We start from the raw sequence: 21,535 nt of genomic DNA on the forward strand, positions 1-21,535 counted from the left end.
AATCATTACTGTGCCAGAAGAGAATCGTAATGTTGCTTCGACAATCTATCTTACTCAAGAACCAAACTTCAGCTTTCAAATTTATGTGTCAATGGACAAGGGCAACAATTTCCTCTAAAGAATCAACTCTTTGTATTTGGTGAATTTAATTTTCCAGTCCTGTAGTTAATACTGAAATAAATAAACCATCAACTGGATTCAAAACACAAAGTGCAACATTATTTTATTACTTTTACTTATAAGTAATAGTATTATTATATACTTATCCTTCTTTAATCTCTCTGTTAACGATTTCACAATTCTGAAAAAAGCAACGCCGAATAGCAAAACTTTCAACATGACCTCCGTCACAAAGGGCTTGGGACCAATTGGCAACCTCCTGGCAATCACAGATTGCTTGGGAAAAATATCTATTGGAGAATAGTTAGTGGAGGCTGCTGTTAGAGATAAGAAGTCAACTACTGTCAGCTACTCTCCGACTCGTGAAACAAAAAAGGCACAACACAAACCAGAATCAGAGGACCTTCGCAGTAAAAGTTAAAACTGTGACGCACAGTTTTAACCCTAAAGGCAAACATTCTCTTTTTCCTATTTACGTCACACTTATTATCTCTGCGCTAGCAAGTGTTTTCATAAAATTTCATCTTGGTTGGCAGCGCCATAAAAGGTGGTATCTAAGCCAGTGTGACTGAGGTCATAGTGAGGAACAGGCTAGTAGCTGTTTTGGTATTCAGGTGTTTACAATATCAATGCTGTGCATTCCTGGTGTCATTTGCACTTTTTATTTATTAGAATGCATTGCAACACAAGACAATTTCAGGAGTATAGGCACTTGATAGCCCAATGCAGTGTTAATTAATGTATATCTTCAGGTTGTGGGGCCAAGAGAAACTAAATCTTAAAATGTGTTGGTCACAGCCTTGTTGTAAACTCATCATATTAGCATGTGGAACTATTTGTGATGTTTCTGACATACTGACATTATGATGTTAAGTGAATTCATACGCAAGAGTGTGTAAAACATTAAAACTTTAGAGATGACCCCTAAAAAAACTGGATCCAATTCCCACAAAGTAGGTGTAGCCCACTGAAAATGAACTTAAGCTAAAACACATCACAAGTCTAAAGGCAGTTAGGAGATCAGTAAAGGGAGGTGTTTTTCTTTTTTTGGCAAACAGTACACTTTGTCAGTGATCTAATGTCTGCTTGAATGCTTCCAATCTAGTCGTCAAAAGCCAGCTCAGTTGATTTACATGTCACTGTTACTTGTTGATAGTGATGATGATATCCTTGTGTGGTAGTGGTGACATTAGCTCCTTGGAGTCCCGTGTTCATGCATTTTGGGTGACCCTGTGAAGTTAGACTAGATTTCTTAAAGTATGCAACATAGTCTAGGGTTACTAGAAGTGTAGACCAAAAAATATAATTTAGGTGCACAACACAATGATTAGGGTAGAGACACACAGAGACACTTCACCATACTAACCGAACATACTAACACAACATGATTCATGTGCCTGACCATTCACAGTGTACACACAGTTACAGCATCACCAATAAAACCAACCAATGAGCTGGTGGAATGAGTGCACACATGCAGGAACAGGATGAGCAAAAAACACCCATGGGCCCAAGTCCCAAACAGCTCCACTCCCACATAGTTTGGATTAGGATGATGAATAATCAATGTTTCACTGTGTGAGATATTGAAATTAGGGGTATTTCTAAAATTGGTAAAAAAAATAAATTATAACATTGTGTAACAATGTTACCTACAGACCCAAAATGAGAGATAACCTGCCTTAAACTGAACAAAGTTGATTTAGCAAATGTGGATATATGTTTGATCGGGACTCACCGATATTTAACCAGAGATGGGCAGTAACGCATAATCCAATTACTTTTTTCAAGTAACGAGTAAAGTAAGGGATTACTACTGCAAAAAAGTAATTAGACTACTGTTACTTTCCCCTAAGCACGCTGCATTACTGCGTTACTAAACTGTGAGTTTGTTTGTGAGAGTGTCTCATGACAATGATGCATGAGCATGCAACGTCCGTGGTAACAGACGTGCGCAGATCAACAATGGAGTGTGTGGAAGTACTGACATTACTTTGAGTTTGATTCCGTAAAAAGTGACAAAAACATTAGTGTACACTCTGCGTGGGAAGAAAACCTCTTTCTACAGCGAAAAATTAAACTTCAAATCTGAGCGAGGACCAAGCACGCTGCCACGGGAATGTGAAATTCAGAGATAAACCCCCGAATCTCCCCATTGACATGACCGCTGTGGCACCGGGCAAACCTCCAGCCGCCCCACTCCTGCTAAACAAATGAAAATAGATTTAGGAGCGACAGGACTCAGTGCTGCAGAATCTTTGATTGATTTATTTTTTTGCTGTGTTTTACTTGCATCTATTTGAAAGAGTGAGTATAAACATAAAAAATTATTTTATTTTATATGTTGTAATATGCAGAAAATAGGTTTAAATGTTAAACTAATTTCTTCCAGTCAAGGACTGTTGATTATAATTTTTTCTTGATGTAATGTGCATAAAGTTAAAAGATTAAAACTAATAAAACACTTTTTAAAAAGAAAGTTTTTATTTGACTCCATTATATATGATGGATTATGTAGAAAAAGTAGAATTGGGCTGAAAGGTCTTTTGCTTTATTACCTATTCAGAGTGTTTATTATGTTTTTAAAAAGTAACTAAGTAAGTAAATAAGTAGTAAAGTAACTAATCACTTTTTTCAAGTAACTTGACCAACACTGTATTTAACATACCCTATTCTTTAGGTGCCAGTACCATCATTAAATGGGATAGTTCCCAAAAGCCTGCGATAAATGATTTCGGTAACAGTGAACACAAGTCATAGAAGTTTTTAAGCAATTTTAGGCAAACATGTTAGCATACTCTGAAACGCTGGCTAACATAGAGAGGTACATTAAATACTTGTTTCTCCTTAAAGGAACAAAAAGTAACAGAATAATGGAGAAAGGCATTCAAACTATATAGAAACTAAACAGGAAATATACAGAATAATAAATTATCCTAAATCATACATTTCATTTTCTGTTTGACATTTCAGCAGGAATTTTATCTGTTGTGTTGCAATGAAATGCAAACTGCACTGTTCATGACACACTGCTTGGATTACAGGAATTCTCTGGGATCCAATGCAATATTCTGCATCTGTAAGCCTTTAAACTAAGAGACGTGTCATCCACACCTTTACACTGCAGAATATCCAATTGGGTTTTAGTAAAAGCAAGGTCATCTGCTCTCAGAGAAGGGTCATACTGTAGGTAGCATCATGTAACTCACACCTAAAATGTTTGATCAGAAACTTTGAGGGTTTTTTAAAATGATTATTTTATTTTGTTGTTAAATTGCCATAGCATTGCCCACCATCCAATTGTTCAACAATCATGGATTCTGGGTGAAGTACACCAGTTCTATGCATGTAGATCCATAGAGCCTTCTAGACAAGCGCAGTTCTTAGAACATAAAGGAGGAGAACTGGAATGAATGACGTGACTGACAGGCAGCATGCAACACATCGTGCAGAGACCAGACCAGATAAAGAAGTGTTAAGGACAAAGTGGACTGTACCATGCTGTTTGTAGATGGGGGGTTTTCTATAGATATTATCTTTGACCATAGTCTCTGAAGATGGGAACAGAGCAGAAGAAAGAAAATGGAAGAAGCCAACATGGGCAGGGTAGAGAAAGAAAGAGAAAATGGAGAAAAAGAAGCATGAGTTAGCAGTTATTGCGGGATGAGATATATTTAAGAAGCAAACGGGGGAACAGGAAAGCTGATTCAACACAAGTCATTTGTCATTTTCATTTTGGCACCTCAGATAAATCAGCAATTTTAAATTCATGCAACATATTCAAAACACATTAATTTATTGGTCACTGTTTAAGGGGAATGGCAGGTCATTTGATGCAGAACAATTGAATGATACTGAAAGATTAAAATCAGCAGCCACACATAATCCTCTGGCATCAAAAAGTCCACTTGTATTAGCAGATTTGAGAAAATTTCAAATAAAATCATTAAAAAATGGCATCTAAATTAATAACATAAACATTAAACATAAGCCCAAAGTTGAAGGTTTGTTCAAGAATTGTTGCAAACACTGCAGTGCTAGATAAAGGACCTGTGCAGAATGATGAGGACTGTGTGTTATCCCCTAAAGCTGATCTAATCCATCTTAGTGTCAGTGAACCTGTCTAGGCCTCTGATGGAGATGCTTAGTAACGACTGTCACACATTAAGACACGGCAGAAACAAGACTCACAATAAAAAAACAGATGCTGGTCATTTCTCTGGATTGTTTCAGTGCCTGCCAGCATTTGAAACAATATCCATATAAAAGCAATAAGAGCAATGACTGTGAAAGCCATGAAGTGGATAACTTGCTTCCAGCATGAGGATTTTTTTCCCCCTTCTCCATGACTGACAGTATAATTGACAATGGGAATTATTTTTCCATTTCCCTCTTTGAGAAACAGCGAAGACAACACAGTTAAAATGTGACTGCTTTTCCAAATGTTGGGATCTTGTGTCACTGCTGTTTGATCATTTCTGTGCAGTTATTCTGAAATTAGTAAACAGTAAGAACACTGTGAATTAAAGTCCAAGAGTCTAACAGAACATAAAGAAGTAAAGTGCTAAAATAGTCTGCATGAAAAAACCATAATAATCCTGTGAAATTTATAATTAGTGTCTCTTTTATGAGTAAGAAGAATCTTGCCAGTGTTACCAATTGCCTGGTCCTCAAAGCCTTCTGTCCAGGTAAAGACAAACTTTCCTCTGCTGTTATGGATTTCTTTGAACTCATGTATGAAATAACTGGAAATGAAACTTATCCTACAAACGCAGCAGAACATGTAGCTTTACATGGCATAGTTATTTACTGGTGGCATTCATCAAGCTGTTTCGGGCCATTTAGAAGAACCCACTGGCTTAATAGAGACACTGACACTTGCTCAAATAATAATCGAGCTCTATGTCTTTGATCTTCTTAATAGTGTCAAAAGCTTTTCTGTGCAAATTACTGGAAAGAAATTGCATCAATTAATTTCATTTTATATAACTAAATAAATAAATGAATAAGACAAACTAGACACCCAAAGTGTGTGAATTCCACTGGCTGAGATTTTAACTTTCCTGCAGTTAATCTAACCTGAACCTAAGTTCACAACAGACTATTACAGCAAGTTTAGTTTAGTTTAGTTTGATCAGGATTTTATAATGGCTACGGTTAATGATGGCCTATTGTCTAAAGCGGTATGATGTGAAAATTGTAGGCTGAGCTGTGAGCTAAGCAGTCCTGTATGGCCTACCTGGTATGTGGAAATGCCGGGGAGCAGCCACGTATGTAGAAGTAGATGAGGGGGATTTGCCATCGGAATAGGTGGATAAGCTGGGGGTACTCCGGCCGCTTTCACTACCTCCAAACGTGGAGGGCATTGAATATGGAAGGCAAAGGGGAAAGGTTTTGGGAAAGGAAGGGGAAAAAAAGGGAATTGGGGGGGGGGACAGAAAACAGTATTATGGTAAGGTTACTTATACAGCTCAGACATGCAGCTATTACTATAATACCTTATCCAGTGACTTGATAACCCAGCCATTTACAGTGTCTGTATTCATTATATGCTGAATAATCAAATTTTTGTGGGATGTTATTTGGGTCTTCTACCTGCTAAGTGATGAGATTTATAAATAATTCTTGCTAGCACTTTAATGTAAATAATCTTACACTATGTCGTTCATCAGCCCAAATGAGATATTTTTAGATATTTACGGGGATTCCCAAGCACAGGAAGATATGTCTGTCGCCTAGTGTACTTTCCTTTCAAAGTATCATTAAGAAGCTAAATGCAATGTAGAGTTTCAGATGCTCATTTATCTTAGGCCACTTACATCTCAGCCTGTAGGATTCAGATTGGCATTTTTTATTACTCTTTTTTCAGTCTTACTGCCAGCTTTACAATACAAGTCAAATTTACCTCGCATAAAGACATTAATACAAAACTTTATTAATTTAAGAGTTTTCTTTAAATCATGTCAACGTATGAGGCCAGTTTAAAAGTACCAATTGTGGGATGTCCACAGAGTTCTTTACATGTCTGCCATGTCAGAGGGGTCGCACATTAAGATAGAAAAGGCCTCTTGCAACTCTGCACAGGACAGCAGGAACTTGTTTTTAGTTTGTTTATTCTGATGCCGTAGAAGTCATTATTGAAAACCAATCAAGTGATTTACTTGGAACATATAAAGCCCTCGGAGTCCGGCCAGTTGTCAACCCCATGCTACTCTATGGTTTCAGAAAATCCTCCAAAATGTTTGGAAACAGCTGTTGAAAAGCTTCTACCACACATCTACTACAAATCTTTGTTTGAATTATAAGTGACCTTATTATTGTAGGGTCTTTACCTTGTAATATAAATGTAAAAAAGACAATAAAAGTCAGTATCATAGCACACCTGAAGGGCGGATGAGCTCTCATCACGTAACATTTTCCATGTGCTAAGTGTAACAATGTGACATGCTTTCGCATTTTGCTGACTGCATGCATTTGGGTGCTGCGTATCTATGATCACAACCAGGGCACACCCACTGTTACAACACAAGCAGGCTGGGTGATGGAGTCACTGACAACAGTGAAGCCAAAAGTAATAAACACTCTACATCCAGAGCTTTGAGGAAGAACTGAGACTGTGTCTCTGTGTGAGAGTGTTAGCTGACTGAACACACACACTCATCTCCCCTTAGACACAGAGGAATTATCATCAGGGATCTGGATGCAAGTGGATGAGATCACTGTCACGCAAGTCTAAGTGATCCCCTTCACACACATAAACACACACATACACACAATAGTACTGTTAGTGCGGGTCTAAATGTAGGGCAGAACATCCATACAAACATCTGGAGCTAAGACACGAGGCTAAGAGAGTTTGGGAGGAGATGCATTACAGTTTATCTGAACAGATTACACAATGGCAAAGTCATTCATTAATCAAAAACCAATAACACAAAACAAGATATAAAAGATGGCTTGGGATCATTAACAAGGAATCTGGGGATTAAAATGAAAACATGCATTTTTCATCCTTACAAGGTTCTTTCCTAAATATCCATCATCAGTGTCACTTCATTTCAAAACACTTTTTGCCCCTTAGGGGCCAATCTGCAGAGCAAAACATCTGGATAACTTGAGTGCAGCTGACAGCAAGTCTTAATACTACAATAAAACATCATTAAAACACAAGTCTGTTGCATAAAGACAAACAGCAGTTCTAAGGCAACACTACGCTGCATGCCACTGCAACTGGAAACCAGATCCCAAATTACAGATCAGTCTGCTTGGTCTGTTTCATTTCTGTGTTACTCCTCTCTTTCATCTTCCCCATAAAAGAGTTCCCATCTCAGCCTCTTCACCCCACTGTGAAAAAAAAAACCCCTGGCCCAAGTGCTCGTGATTTTCTGTGCAAAATGTGTCTCCACCTCTTAAATCACTCTACAAGTACTCTTCAAATTGCATTAAAAATTAAAACTACTAAGCAAATATTTGAGCTTAATAGTCCTTGTGCAGCCTTTTGAAGGAGTGGGCATTTGTGACCTTGCATGCCCTTCAGCCATCAGTAAACTAGGCTCTCTCTGATAGTGCTAAATGCTGAAACGACTGGAAAAGTCAAACTGATAATGCCATTTTACAAGAGTTTTCTCAAGCTTAAATTTATATAGTTCTAAAAAAATTATTAGCAGCTTATCTAATTATCCATTTGTTCATTTTTACCCATTAAACCAATATGGATGTGCTCATGAAACTACGTTTAAAACAGCAGCCAAATGCAGCCCAAGGCACAAGCAGACAACACTGCTAACATGAGTTTTAATGTTCATATTATTGGATGGAGCAGGTACAGTAGATCAAAACTGAAATGGTAAGTTAAGTGGTATATTAATATCAATTAATATATTATTATCTATTGTGGGTGATACATCTTTTTATACACGTGTATGATTGCCTGAAAGTGTCAGGGTGGGAATATCTCTAGACTCCACATTCACTAGTGCACTAGTTTGTGTTTATAGTTTTATTGCTGAATCAACTGATTACTGGTGGTATTAAGCCAAGTGTTTTTTTTAAACCGTGTCATGGAATATTTTATTGGGTCCGTTGCTGAAAAACTGACAATATCTGCAGATGCAATCATATGAAAAAGAAAGTTTTCACAGGGCTTGATGCAGTCCTGTGAAAAACTGAACACACACATGAGCATTTTCTTATTGTACTATCACGAACTTTAACATGTAACATGTTAAGCAAGACCTATAGAGTCTGTGATGTAGCTCCTGGTGTGTGCGCCCCTTCCACTCCCAGATTGTGGTATTGTGTTAACATATACCTGAATACTACTGAACAATAAACTGCCAGAGCTTTGAGTTTTGGACACACTTGCCAATGACCAACTATTCAAGCACCAAGCTGCTTCTTATCCTCTTAATCCTCTCTGACACAATGTAGATCTCTGACGTACACAACAGACTTTTCCAATGATTCTGTGTTAGGAATTTACCATTTGTCAATCATCAAGTAAGAAAACCTACATTGTCTTCAAGATTCATATCAAATTCACGGTGATAAAGACTGTATTATGACAATGAACAAGACATCATTCAAGAAAAATAGCAGAGTGGATCTAAGATCAAAGCTAGGCAGAACAGACAAGCGCAAAAATGAAATCGCCCTTAACCATTCTCTAAAAGTTAATACCAGATGTATCAGGGTCACAAACAGGTCTACAAGGAGTTAAACCATGCACAACAATAACCACATTCACAGACACAAGTGAACAGAGCAAGCAGAAGGAGAAAAAAGGAGCAGTCCTAAAAATATGCCTTGATGCATCCCATGAAACCTGTTAACACCACAATACCAGAACACAACATCACAAAACCTGCTATCCATTCCACTACAGGGGGAGGAAACACAGAGAACAGAACTGCTATTGTCTTTACCGTTAGGAGGAGGTAAACTGAGATGCAGGGATGTCCTAGGTTTAGGGTCAGGTAGGGGGTCCTGTTTGAACCCTGAGAGGTGAGGGAGATCAGGGGATGAAGGAAAGCGAGCTTGTTGAATAAGCCCCCAGGCAGGGGTTACATTATGCGAGGGAAATGTGAAAGGTACTGGTTTGTGATGTTGATTTCAGGGATGTGTGACATTAAAAACCGCATCAGTGGTTTCATGGCTTTAGTTCAGGAATCAGTGAGAATACAGAAAATAAAGTTTCATGAGTGACCCAAAGTTTACAGCAGTTCACACCAGTATAGTCACTCTGTTTCCCATTATGGCTCATAATTCTATGGTAAATCCAGGTCCTCAAAGACACACAGTGAGAGTTTCCAGCACACGGTTAAACTGTTGGTAAACCCATGCGAAGTCAGGTCATTGGTCACAGCACTCCATTCTGTAAGACCTTAGATCTTAGTCGAATACAGAGAGGACTGGTTTGCTGCTGAATCACCAGGTTTCCATGCTTCTTTTCAGGCATCTTGGAAACCAGCTTTTGGGATGCTTTAAAGCCTCTTTTAAATATTTAAATATATAGATTTTTTGTTGGTTTTTATTATTTTTCTCTTTTTAAAATTTTAGCAGCAATGATTCTAGCAATTAGTCCATTGTCTGCATTGGACCATGTCTTAGTCTTTAGTCACTAATACCTCTAAAGTAAGGGATATAGTTGTGCTGCTGCAGCATAGCCAGGGTGGTGGGATTTAGGTGTAAAGACAAGCCTGCACTACCACCTGTTGGTGTAGGTGAGTACTTGCCACAACTACCACCACTGCTCCCTTCAGCCCCACCAGAATAGTACATGGGTGGGGAGGATGTGTTCCTGGCCCAGGTGGAGGGGTACTTAATGCCACCCATGAGGGCTGGGGGTAAAGCCTGGCTGCTCTGTCTACCGGGAAGGTATATCTCTGGTCCTAGGTATCCAAGCAAACCACAGGAGAGTACAAAGCATAGGATAAACTTATTAGGATACGAAGTTTCTTTAAAGCCTTTAAATCTGTTTGGAAAAAGGGTAAGAAACCACAAAGTAATATATATATATATATATTTATATATACATATACAAAAAAACACCAGTATATTACAGACCACAGAAGAAAACAGTTCCTAGGCTTTTCTTATCACTACCTGCGAATATGCTAAACATATGTAATGACTTGATGAAGAGCATACAGGTGGACGCTGGGGTGGTGGTGCTGCAGTGATGCTGTGCAGCAGCATTAACATGTCAGAAAGATGTGTAGCTTAAACAGACCACCAAGTTGGGAGAGTGTGTTTGGTCTATGACGAGAGTAAAGCATGTTACATATATATGATACAGCACAGCTTGAGATCTTTGACTAAACTAGCTTGGAGGCTTTGATTTTCTAAATAATAAATAAATTTGGTATTTCTGTCAAGTTCTGTCAAGACTATCCCTGCAATTTTAATGCACTTGTACTTTACTTGATAATGGTGCAAATGCAAGTTTTGTATTGGGACTTTACTTAATTCTGCAGTCAACCGAGTGAAAACAGTGGCACTCTGCAACTTTACTTTTATATAGTAATACAACCAAAAACAACCATTTATAAATTAAAAATAAAAAAGTAATGCACTCAGTGAGCACCCTCTGTCCTATTATTAGTCTAGTGTGACTGAGCCATAAACTGTTGGATCTAATACAGGTTAAACCTGGACATAATTGGAGAGTAAGACCTTTCAGCTTTTCATAAGGCCACAGTGATGTATGGATTATGGGGTTTTGCTAATACCTGGTCGGCTGTAGTTCTGAGGGGAACGACACGGGGTGTACCGCCCATAGCCCCCCAGGGAGCTGTTAGAGCTGGGGCTCGATGGCCTCCGTTGACGGGGTGATTTTTCCCCATCACCCTGAATACACAAACACAGAAGATAAAAACAGAGTGAGTACATTCTATGCACTCAGTCCTTAATTTCAACATCAGAGAAAAAATTTCTAAAATATTAATAGTGAGGCAGCTCAGTTATGTTGCACAAGTCACACCAAGGAGCGAAGATAATATAACGTCAACATAACAGGAGTGAGGAGAAATGTGTGCGCTTATTGTTATGATTAAGAGCAGAACTCATTTCAAATATGTATCAACAAATGGAGCAAATGGTTTGGATGTTTTTCAAACTTTGAAAACAACATGCATGTTCAATTTTAAAAACAATCTGATTACATATATTTTTATTGCTTGTGCTGTTATACTAATCAGCCAAGAACTGAAACTGAAAAACTGTGACTCTAAGAAAATGAATCCTGCACTACTGATATTAGCCTTTGGCAGGGAAAGACCAAAGAGCATGCTTTACTCCAGGCCTCAAGGGCCAGTGTCCTGCAGCTTTTAGATGTGTCCTTCATCCAACACAGCTGATTTAAATGGCTAAATTACCCCCTCAACACATAGTATAATGTTATCATATCTGCACATAATCCAACAATTAAAACACATCCCACAAACCATTTAAAACTGTCAATTACTCTAGAAAACTCTTATGTCCCAAATATGGCAAACAACTTGTTTGTGTCCACAAACACATACACTCACACACAAGCAGCCACTGATGAAGTATGATTTACATCCACATTGAGACACAGTGCATCACATTACCTCAGTAGGAGTAGGAGAAAGCAGCTGGGGAGACTGCAAATGAAAATGGGGAAAGAGCCAATGATTAGGAAAAACTCATATGTGAGAATATATGAGTTAACCAACCAGCAATGAGAGTGGGAGTGAGCAATGATGTCCAAATGCAAGGACATTGCTGATGAGTGAATGAGGAAGTTTACAGTTCAGCTTATAAGGTCAGGGCTGTGAAGCTGTGGCTGAACTGCAAAGGATTGCGTCAGTGTGGCATTAATGAATGACTTCACTGTGATGATGGAGGATGAGGAAGGTGAAAAATAAAACGAAAAGACAGGGAAGAAGCTACACAAGGAAGCTTTCTCGCTCAAATTGCATTCATTCACTGGAGTGAGACAGAAAGCAACCTGTGAACAAATCAGTTCTTTAGAGATAAAAGGATGATTGGATGTATTAAATCATTAGAAAAAAAAGACACATTCCTCTGGTGTTTAAGTTTAAGTCTGGATATATGCTGCATACATTCAAATTCACCTTAACAAACAATATCAGGACAGAAACACTTGCTCCATATCTCCCATATTTGGCTAGTCTCTGGCTGACACTCATTAAGCAGGTAAGAATGTGTGTAGTGAATTCCATTTACTCTTGTTACTGTACCAAAGTTATGTTTACTTGCTTTCTGAGCCATTTAAAACCCCTTTAGTTACAATTTTACTGAAACTTAAATTTGTTTTATAGAAGTATTGTTCTACTCTCATAACGGAGTCATGACAAACCATAAGAATTACTAGGGAAAAACTTCATCACAGCAGCGAATGAAAATAGAGTCGGAGTTACCTCTCCATAGTGCCTCTCGTCAGATGGGTAGCTGACATAGGGAGAGTAAGACAACATGTCAGGCCTATCTATGTTATAGATGGCCTTGGTCTTTGGAAGGGCTGCCAGGTCCTTGTAGTCCAGCATCTCCTCTCCTAGCTTGGCCTGGCAGCAGACAGGAGACAGATTTAGTTTTTATTTGCATCCTACTGACACTTGGAGGAGCGCAGAGGTACAAAAGGGTGAATAGAGGTGATGCAGTCTTACATAGATGACTCTGCTGGGAGAGCCCGAGGCGCTGGATGCCGGGACTGAGGTGATGCTCTCTGATGAAGTCCGGGTCACCTGGAACACACACACACACACACACAGCAGTTTTAAACACACTGAATTATGACAGGCTAAGAAAGGTGGAATTCATGTTATTACTGCCATCCATTCAAACTCATGCGTAGTAAGATATATTATATACAGCGTTATATCATATACATTTTTTATTATTCAAAGCTGCCCTTTCTTTTCTTTAGGGTAGTAATGTAACAACACAGAAAATCCTATAAACGTCTTATCCTGAATGGCTGCTTCAACTGCTGCAAGTTTTTTCATCATTATTGATAAAAAATAGTAAAAACAATCGTCTTCCCAGAGAAGTGTCCTCTTAAACTCAAACCCCAAAAGTTTTGCACTTACAGTGAAATAAGTCAAGAAGCCGGACCACAGTTGTATCACAGTCATGTTTTAAAAAGTACAGCTTTAAACCTTAACATTGTAATAATAAAAACAGAATTAAAGTCAAAGGCCAATTATTTGTCAACTCGCCCATCCATCCAGATCACCTCTCTACAAAAACTGTGCTCCTTTAAGGTTAGAGTTATGCCCAGCTGTGGACATGGACAAGCAGAAAACAAGGATTACTAGTCATTTCTGTTATACTTTTCTCAAGTCTTCTTTAAATCCATCCAACAGCCAATCAGATCCATGATAAGACTACTCTCCAAGAGAAACCATAACATCTGTAGAATTACATCATGTTAGTCCTGCTTTGTGCCCGTCATAATTTCCATGACCACTAGGGGACACTGTCGTTTCATTATACCGTTGACTAACTGTTACTCTTCAAGTTGCTTGAAATTTGTAAACAGATGGAAATAAACTTCTCCTTAAGCTACCTTTGGGAACATTTTTTTCATTTGTTTTATGCATTCAAAGACTGGGACCTGGACATGATGTACATGGCGTTTACCTTATTGCTGCATTATTGTTCATGCCTTAACAGTCCCAATGGCTTTATATAAATATTGCAAACACTCAAACTTAAAAAACACATTTGACAGTATAACTGAAAAGATAATATGTGTTAGACACAACATCTAGAAGATGGCAACAAGAGAGAACTAAACCATGGAGAAGGACGACAGGACGACAGTAATGTTAACCCAATTCTGAATATTTAGCAGGCAAATGGTGAACTGTAATTCTCCAACACTGTTTTCATGACAATCAACCTGGTTAAGCCGTATCATACATGAGTGTATGTAAATTGTAACAGTTAGCGTTGATATTATGATCACACTTCAGACTCAGCCGGTTAGCCTAGCTTAGCATAAAAACTCAAAGCAGGAGTAAAAAGTAAAAAGTTCAGAAATATGCTAAATATCACTTCTAAAGGTTCTATCAATTTTATTTATATAAAAAGACAGTTTGAGGTAAGTTTGCTAGAGAATCTAAATCTTCTCATCTCCCTTTTTAATTCCACTTCTGCATAACTTGAATCATTTTTCTGTTAATACAGGGGCATTTTGTTTCACACAATAAAAGAATACATTTTAATTCCTCAAAAATTCAAACAGCAAATACCTACTTAACACAGAGAGCGCAGTGCCTGTATTAGTGAAGCTGTACTGGGATCAGTACCGATGATGTTTAAGTCACAAGTTGAATGAGAGAGAGTGAACTTTCCATCATACGGCAAATTAAATATTTGGAGAATTGTAACAGTTGTGTTTGATTTTTTTAGCACGTTGAAACAAGACAGAAGCATCCACTCTGTCTGGCCAAGCTGTGTGAGTGTTGCCCTCTATGGATGCGGCCACTGCCACATCAATCATAATCAGAACTGCTCAGGGGACCATTCTGGGTACATGCGCAGACAGATCCTCAGCTTCTTTAGTCACATATGTCAGCTCTGCATAGCACCAGAGTAAGTAACAAATGTAACTTTAACACTTTGTGTTGCTGTGACTGCTTCTCAGCATGAAGAAAATGCAGCACTAAGTTGTCAGTTCTAAACAACCCATGCAGCAGATGGTTGTGAGGCGAGGGGAACTGAGTGGGGTTTTGGTTGCAGGGACGTACAGGAGCACCGACCTGCTGCTCGAGGCCATCATTGAGCTGTATCCGGACCTGCTTCTGGGAAGGAGAGGGGTGACGATGAGGAATGAGGAAGGGAGATGGAGGAAGGATGCAATGCTCAAACCAGAACCTTTTTTTTTTTTAAACTGACTCAATTACATTTTTCTTTATTTAACTTCAGCTTCACACAATTTTCTTTTGATGGTGATTCTTGTTATGCATTGTTGTTGGTGACATTTTTGTCTCTGTTATTACTCTATAGTCTGTATAAATTGTTGTACTACTTTAATGACTGAAAGGGACCAGCAACAACAAAAGGAATGACATGAAAATATTCATTGGAATGTTCTTACTGTTGAACATTTTTATTTACAAGAAACAAATTATGAAATGTTCAAGTTTAGAAAGCTAAATGAAAAAATGCCAGATGAGTTGTAAAAATGTTCTAAATTATTATTGTTGTTGTTTTTTATTTCAGTAAATATTGCAGTGGACACTGGGATGTGTTGGTACCTCTACTTTAGGTATTAGGTCTATTTAGGGGGAAAAAAACAAACTTTAAAAACAAAAAAGGACTTTTTAACAAAAATTTGTAATAAAGATTGAACTGTGAACTGCGTAGCTTGTAGGGATAAAAAAAAAAGGGCAAAAAGCTCCTGAAACTGCAGTTCAGCAGTTCATGTTAAGAACTCGAAAGAAACCTCAGTGACTGTCTAACACAGACCCAAATTTTCCTCCTGTTCACTATTTCATGTACACAAGAAGGTTGGAGACCTCCATTATAATTTCCTGGGACTATGAAAAATTCAGTTTTTGAAACTGTTTTTTGGGCTCTTGTGATATTCCACTTTCTGTATTACAACCAGCTAAACTCATCCACTGACTGTGCTATATTCAGAGGTTTTTCAAACTCTTCCTTTTTAACTTCTGAGGAATTCATGACAAGGGAGTATCAGAGCTTTATCTCTTCTGTCATTTATTTACAAATATATATATATCTCTGTCAGGACTGCCTTTACCACCCACCTTACTCTTCTCCTCCTGCTTGGCTGCTTGTCTGCATGGAGGATGCCAGATAGACGATCCTGAAGACACAGAGACAGACAGCACCATTTGCACTTTCATGTTGTTGAAAGTGGGTCAAATATTAAAACATGGTTTAGTTTAATGAACTATTTGATTGATTTAAATCATACAGTATGTCACGACTATAAAATGCCCTGATGAGTCACAGCAGTAAAATCACCACAGGACTTTGCGTCAGAACAGCCAGATCCATGGTGGCTCCAGGCTAAAACCCTCAGACCCAAACGATCTGCTGCCAATAACTTGGTACTAGACATCATAGGACACCCCAACAAATCCCGTCTCACAAGCGGAGCCTTCACAATAATAGGCTGGTATTGTGGCTGAGAAGCACATATGCATAACTCATTACTTCATAAATTGGAGTGACATATTTTATGCTTTTTAAATCAGAAATAATTGAATTAATTTACTGTCTGCCTTGTGTTAATCACAGCAGCCGTTGACAGAATCTCTGTTACTAAACTAATGTGACTCAAGCACACATGTGCCTGATTTATTCACCAACACACATTGGGTTTATGAAACAGAGTAAAAGAGAAAAGAGAACGTGGTGAACTAAAAAGTGATGTCGCGACTAGAAAATTATCTCTTATTGCCTAAGAATAGAAAGCAATGTGCTTTAGTCTAATAATAGATCATGAGTTTTAGCACTGGATCCTCTGTGGTTAGGCAGGAAAAACTACACTGCCTATCCTGACAAGTAGGGGCTATAATAAGAGATATGAAGGCTGCTTCTACCTTGCAGATACATTTCCTCTCCCTCTGCAAACATCTGCTCACACCGGACACAGCGTGCACATGTGGGGTGGTAATGCTTCTCGCCAGCCTGTTGATCAAGAAATTAAAACACATTAGCACACTGCAGCAGTTACTATTTATAATGTCTCCTAAGAAATGCAGACCAAAAAGACACGTTCTAACAAAGCAGAAGAGGAAACAATACATTGCTTTCAGATGGCAAACAGTATGCTTTCAAGCCTGCAGTTTAAATGTTCTTTTCATTCAATGAACGATGTGATTTATTCCCTATGCCTAACACATTCATTGAAAGACCTCTGTGTTAGCATCTATATTTATATACATAAGCTCACTTAGAAAATGCATAATTACCTCATTATGAATTAGTTGCAAAATGAACAGTGAGTTTCAGGAGTGTTGCTGAGCTAAAGCTAATTCAGGGACAAAGGGAAACCGCTTTTGTTAAAATACATGTTTTATCATTTAGCCACAAGGTGGAGACATTGCCATTCAGACAGAGCACTGCAGGAGTAACACATAAAATCCTTTTGACAAAAAGGATTTAAAATACATTTATGACATTCAGCTTAATCCTGTATTTATACAAATTCCCCCAATACGTCTTCTCCATAAATACCATGAAGCACTGTGTATGATGGCCTGTGTGTTAAGCATGGAGCTCCTTGTGTGGTTAGTATGGAAGCAACATGTTATCTCCAGAGCTTGTCAGAATCCACAAAGCGGTGTGATGGGAGGGAGTTGTCACAGTGAGGATGAATGAGTCTGTGATATTGATTTTGAGGCATAGTGTGGATTGTTTCTTGACTTGTGAAACTGCTAGTCTATATGTGACCTGGTCAAGTGCTGGGGACTGTCTGGGTTCATTTTTGGCTGTGGAAGCTGATTTGACTGACACTGACACTGTGTGCATGAATCGTTTGGGTAAGTTGTCCACTTTCTACTTCCATCCCTAAGAGCAAATATTACATTTGGTCAGTGGCTTCCTCAACAGGAACTCAGAGGGAGTTTTCCTTTTCTTGACAGATTTTTCAAGCTGTTTCGTGGATTCAAACTAGCAAACCTTAAAAAGCGTCCCATTCTCTTAAGTTCCACAGTCTTTTGGGTGATTTTCTTAATACCAGATCCTTATTCTGTCTTTTTTCATGGCAACAAAAACCACCATTAATGAAAGTGAGCAGAATTGTCTCATTCTTGGCAGTTTTTCTTGTCCTAAAACACGTATGATTTATGGACTCAGTAATAAACAAAACAAGTCAAGATGGAGGTTTATTGCAATTGAGTCATTCTTTTGCTCTCCATGCAAAGAGATTTCATCTTGCTGTAACAGCGGTCTGATTATGTACAATACCTCTGAGGCTCCTCCACTTTGCTGCGTCATTCTAATAGGGTAGGATACCAGAAAACAGGATGTCAACACCATATTTCTTGGCTAACACCCTGCTTAATGCTTGTCTGAACCAAATGGACAGCAGATGGAAAGAGGAGGCAACCAGGCACAGAAATGTACTTAAAAAAAAAGCAAGAAGACTCCAAGTTTAGGTGTTACTGACAGAAAAACAAAAGGCCATCTGTTTAAAAACTGATAGACAGTGCAGACGCTATGCCAGAAGTTCATATTTGAACTGAAACTGAGAGAAAAGAGGAAGCTGACCTAGGAACTCCAAGAACTAAGAAGATAAAAGGCCGGAACAGGATTGAAATTCAAACATGGAAAGTATGAGAGAGGCGGAAAGAAGATAGAACTGCTATCAAATCCTTCCTTTCTCAGCACAGGGAGGAGAATGATCTTATTCAGTATCCTGCAGGACTGGCATATCAAGGAAGAAGAGGGGGGCTCAGGAATGGTTTGGAGGGAAGTTGAGACTGAAAGAGTCTAATTTGATTTTTACTTAGGAATGGGGCTGTAGCTGGTCAGCCAGGGTTGAAGTTTGTGGCTGAATCTCATGCAGAGTATGGCTTTAGATAATGGGAGAGCTGCTTTTTATATCTTTACTACCTACAGTCCATATGCTTTCTCAAAATTATCCTACCTCTAATGCTCTCTCCATTTGCTCATCTCGCAGTTCCAGGAACCAGTCAGGTGAGGGATGTGATTCATTTAGAAGACTGGAATAAATTTGTGGCAGTATGAACACACAGACACAGAAACATGGTCTATGGTTTGCAATCCAGTTGATTGCACATACATCAAGCTCTGTGTTGCATCACAGATTATTAGAACACAACAGCAATGGGATCTATATGCAGCTCATGATTTTACAGCTCAGTTATACATACTGTAAGAGACAAAAGTACTGGCACGAATGCTGCGTCATCTGATACTGAAATCAAAAGTTTACCTCAGAATATATTCAACTTTTAAGTAAATGGACTGACATCCCAGTCTTACAGACCACTCAAAGTGCTTTAGAATACGACTCATACAGCGCTTCTGTTGAATACACTTATCTACTCATTCATTCAAATACAGAACCTTATTAAAAAGTGACATTCATATCTCCACTGTACCACAAAGTGATCTTTAACACTGAAACCAACTGGTTAACCCTCTCCAGGCAGGCGTTGCCGATTTGCAACAGTTAAAAACTAACAACCTGATTACCCCACATACATATTTTATGAGGTTTTTTTTTTCTTTTGATAATTTTCCCCAAATATCAGATTTTTCCTGTAACTAAAACTTAATTTGAGCCTGAGAGGGTTAAAAAATACTGAAGCCTTGTCTCTGATGTTGAAGGTAACACATTTAATGTTTCTACCGTGTTTCAAACTAACACTGAACTTAATAGTCAGTATGAACAGTGACAGAAATAAAAAGGCCAGTGAAGCAAATTAGGCAATGATCAGTAGCACAGATGCTTGGCTGACAGCAGAAATGCTTAACCTCATCAGGTATAGTTTGGGTGTTACATATTGTTTTCCCTCAGCTCAGTAAGTTTAAACCTTTCAATAATGTCCGTGTAGGTTCTCAATCATCCAGGTCATGGCAGTGTAAAGTGTTTAAGTCAAATGAGCTGAACTACCTTGGGCTGCTCATCCAAAATGCTTCTTCATTTCATGTCCTTTCATATTCCTGCATCGGCTAAAGATGCAGAATACAAGACAATATGTCTGCCATCCTGGTTACATATGTTTCAAGTGCTTGGGTCAAAGGCATCTAGGCTTCTTGTAGGTTCTTGGTTCTTCTTCGTCTTTTTGTTTTACTATCCCAGTTTTTCCAGTTACTTAGCATTTATTGCTAAGGTCAACTTAGACTGCACATTGCTCTTGCATTGTCCTCTATGTCCCAATTTCAGCCAAGCATGACACATCACAGTGTCTACTCTGACTGTTTCACTGACAAAGTGACTGACTGCCTAACATCTTGGATGAGAAATAAATGCCATGACACAAGGAACACCGGGCAACAATAAACATAGCTTCAATTCCATTGCTGCCATCTGCAGTTACTAACTCAGTGCAGTATGACCTCTGTGTGCTCTCTGATCTCAACCAAATGTCATGGCATTTTGAAAGTACAGTCTTTCAGTTACTATTTCAAAGTGCAGCTTTGCACAGCTAGAACAGCTGGAATGGGTCCCTGAATCTCACACATGAGACAGCATCATCATTCAACCCTGAATGTTTATGATAAGGCAGTAATAGCCCAGCTAACTATTAGCTAGCTGAAGTTGTCTTTCTATGGTAGATCCTATGGACATTTGTAACTTTATTTGCAATTCCACCTCGTGCTGCTAACTCTAGCAAAGGTGTTAAAATAAGGATCACAAATGCCATTGTTCTGTTGTTCTGTCCCTCATATCTGATGACACACTTTAAAACATGCACTGCGTCATCACGCTCACCGATGAAGATGAACCAATGGTTTAAGTCAAAGAAAGTGATCATTTGAGGACACTGAGGTGAGAGGCAGGTGACAGTGTGCAATCTGTGCTATAGCTCCATTTCTAAAACATGAGACTCAGTCAGACTGCGCTGAATATTCAACAACAGAGCAGATCCTGGCTGCGTGATTCTCTGTCACTCTTCTTTTATTTGTTATTGCCGTATTCCTTCTTCCAGAATGGGAATCATTCCTTTAGCACTTATCAACGCACGCACCATCTGCATCTGCTGTTGCAATGTCATTAACTTGTGTTACATCATATCACCCCGGAGATTCAACTCCCTGTAGTTTTCATGCAACAATCAGAAGTCTAAGCTTTGGCAAACATTTTATTCTGATATGGGTGTTTGTTTTTGCTGGAGTTATGAAACTTGTTATGGAACCACAAAAGCAGCACTTCACTTTAGACTACGTGCAGTTCAACCTGGATATTAAGTATATGTTTCCTGGAAAGAGACGCACCCTTAACAACTATAGTATGCTCAGTAAACACCAGCAATTACAAGAAAACTAACACACACAATACCTTTGGCTGTTTTAAGGTATGTGGTGTTACTGTAAACCCCCATGGCAAGAGGTTGTACTACATGTCTATGTGCGCCACAATGTTAGAAGCATTTATAATGTATTTGCATTTGCAAATATGATGAATTTTTAATGGTCTCTTTGGGGAAATGAGGTCAGTCCTGGAATCAGTTAAGTGGAAATATGAGCATGAGAAACATGTAAAATGCAACTCGCTGTGTTTTTCTGTAGCCTCTTTCTCTGTCTCCGATCACATACTTACCCACTCTGTTTTAAGCTTATAGGGCGTTGATGGATTGCTGGGGGTTTCTCTCTTTTATATTATAAAACGCAAAATAAAGCATCGTGAGGCAACTGTTGTTTAACGCTATATAAATAAAAGTGAACTGAAATGCACTGAATTCTGCGGGTAAATGCG

General features: G+C 38.6%; 1 protein-coding gene across 1 annotated transcript in view; it reads right to left on the reverse strand.

Annotated features, from left to right (window-relative positions):
- ablim2 (actin binding LIM protein family, member 2) overlaps positions 1-21,535 on the reverse strand; it is a 65,253-nt gene that overhangs the window by 13,491 nt on the left and 30,227 nt on the right. Inside the window, exons 7-17 of the mRNA XM_063470284.1 lie at positions 16,686-16,773; positions 15,885-15,943; positions 14,874-14,915; positions 12,774-12,851; positions 12,528-12,671; positions 11,715-11,747; positions 10,851-10,968; positions 9,747-10,010; positions 9,045-9,116; positions 5,360-5,467; positions 3,618-3,671 (exon numbers count right to left, since the gene is read on the reverse strand). Coding sequence (XP_063326354.1) covers positions 3,618-3,671; positions 5,360-5,467; positions 9,045-9,116; positions 9,747-10,010; positions 10,851-10,968; positions 11,715-11,747; positions 12,528-12,671; positions 12,774-12,851; positions 14,874-14,915; positions 15,885-15,943; positions 16,686-16,773 — 1,060 coding nt within the window. The remainder of the gene's footprint in view (positions 1-3,617; positions 3,672-5,359; positions 5,468-9,044; positions 9,117-9,746; positions 10,011-10,850; positions 10,969-11,714; positions 11,748-12,527; positions 12,672-12,773; positions 12,852-14,873; positions 14,916-15,884; positions 15,944-16,685; positions 16,774-21,535) is intronic.

This window comes from Pelmatolapia mariae, linkage group LG3_W, assembly GCF_036321145.2.
Source record: "Pelmatolapia mariae isolate MD_Pm_ZW linkage group LG3_W, Pm_UMD_F_2, whole genome shotgun sequence".
NCBI lineage: Eukaryota > Metazoa > Chordata > Actinopteri > Cichliformes > Cichlidae > Pelmatolapia > Pelmatolapia mariae.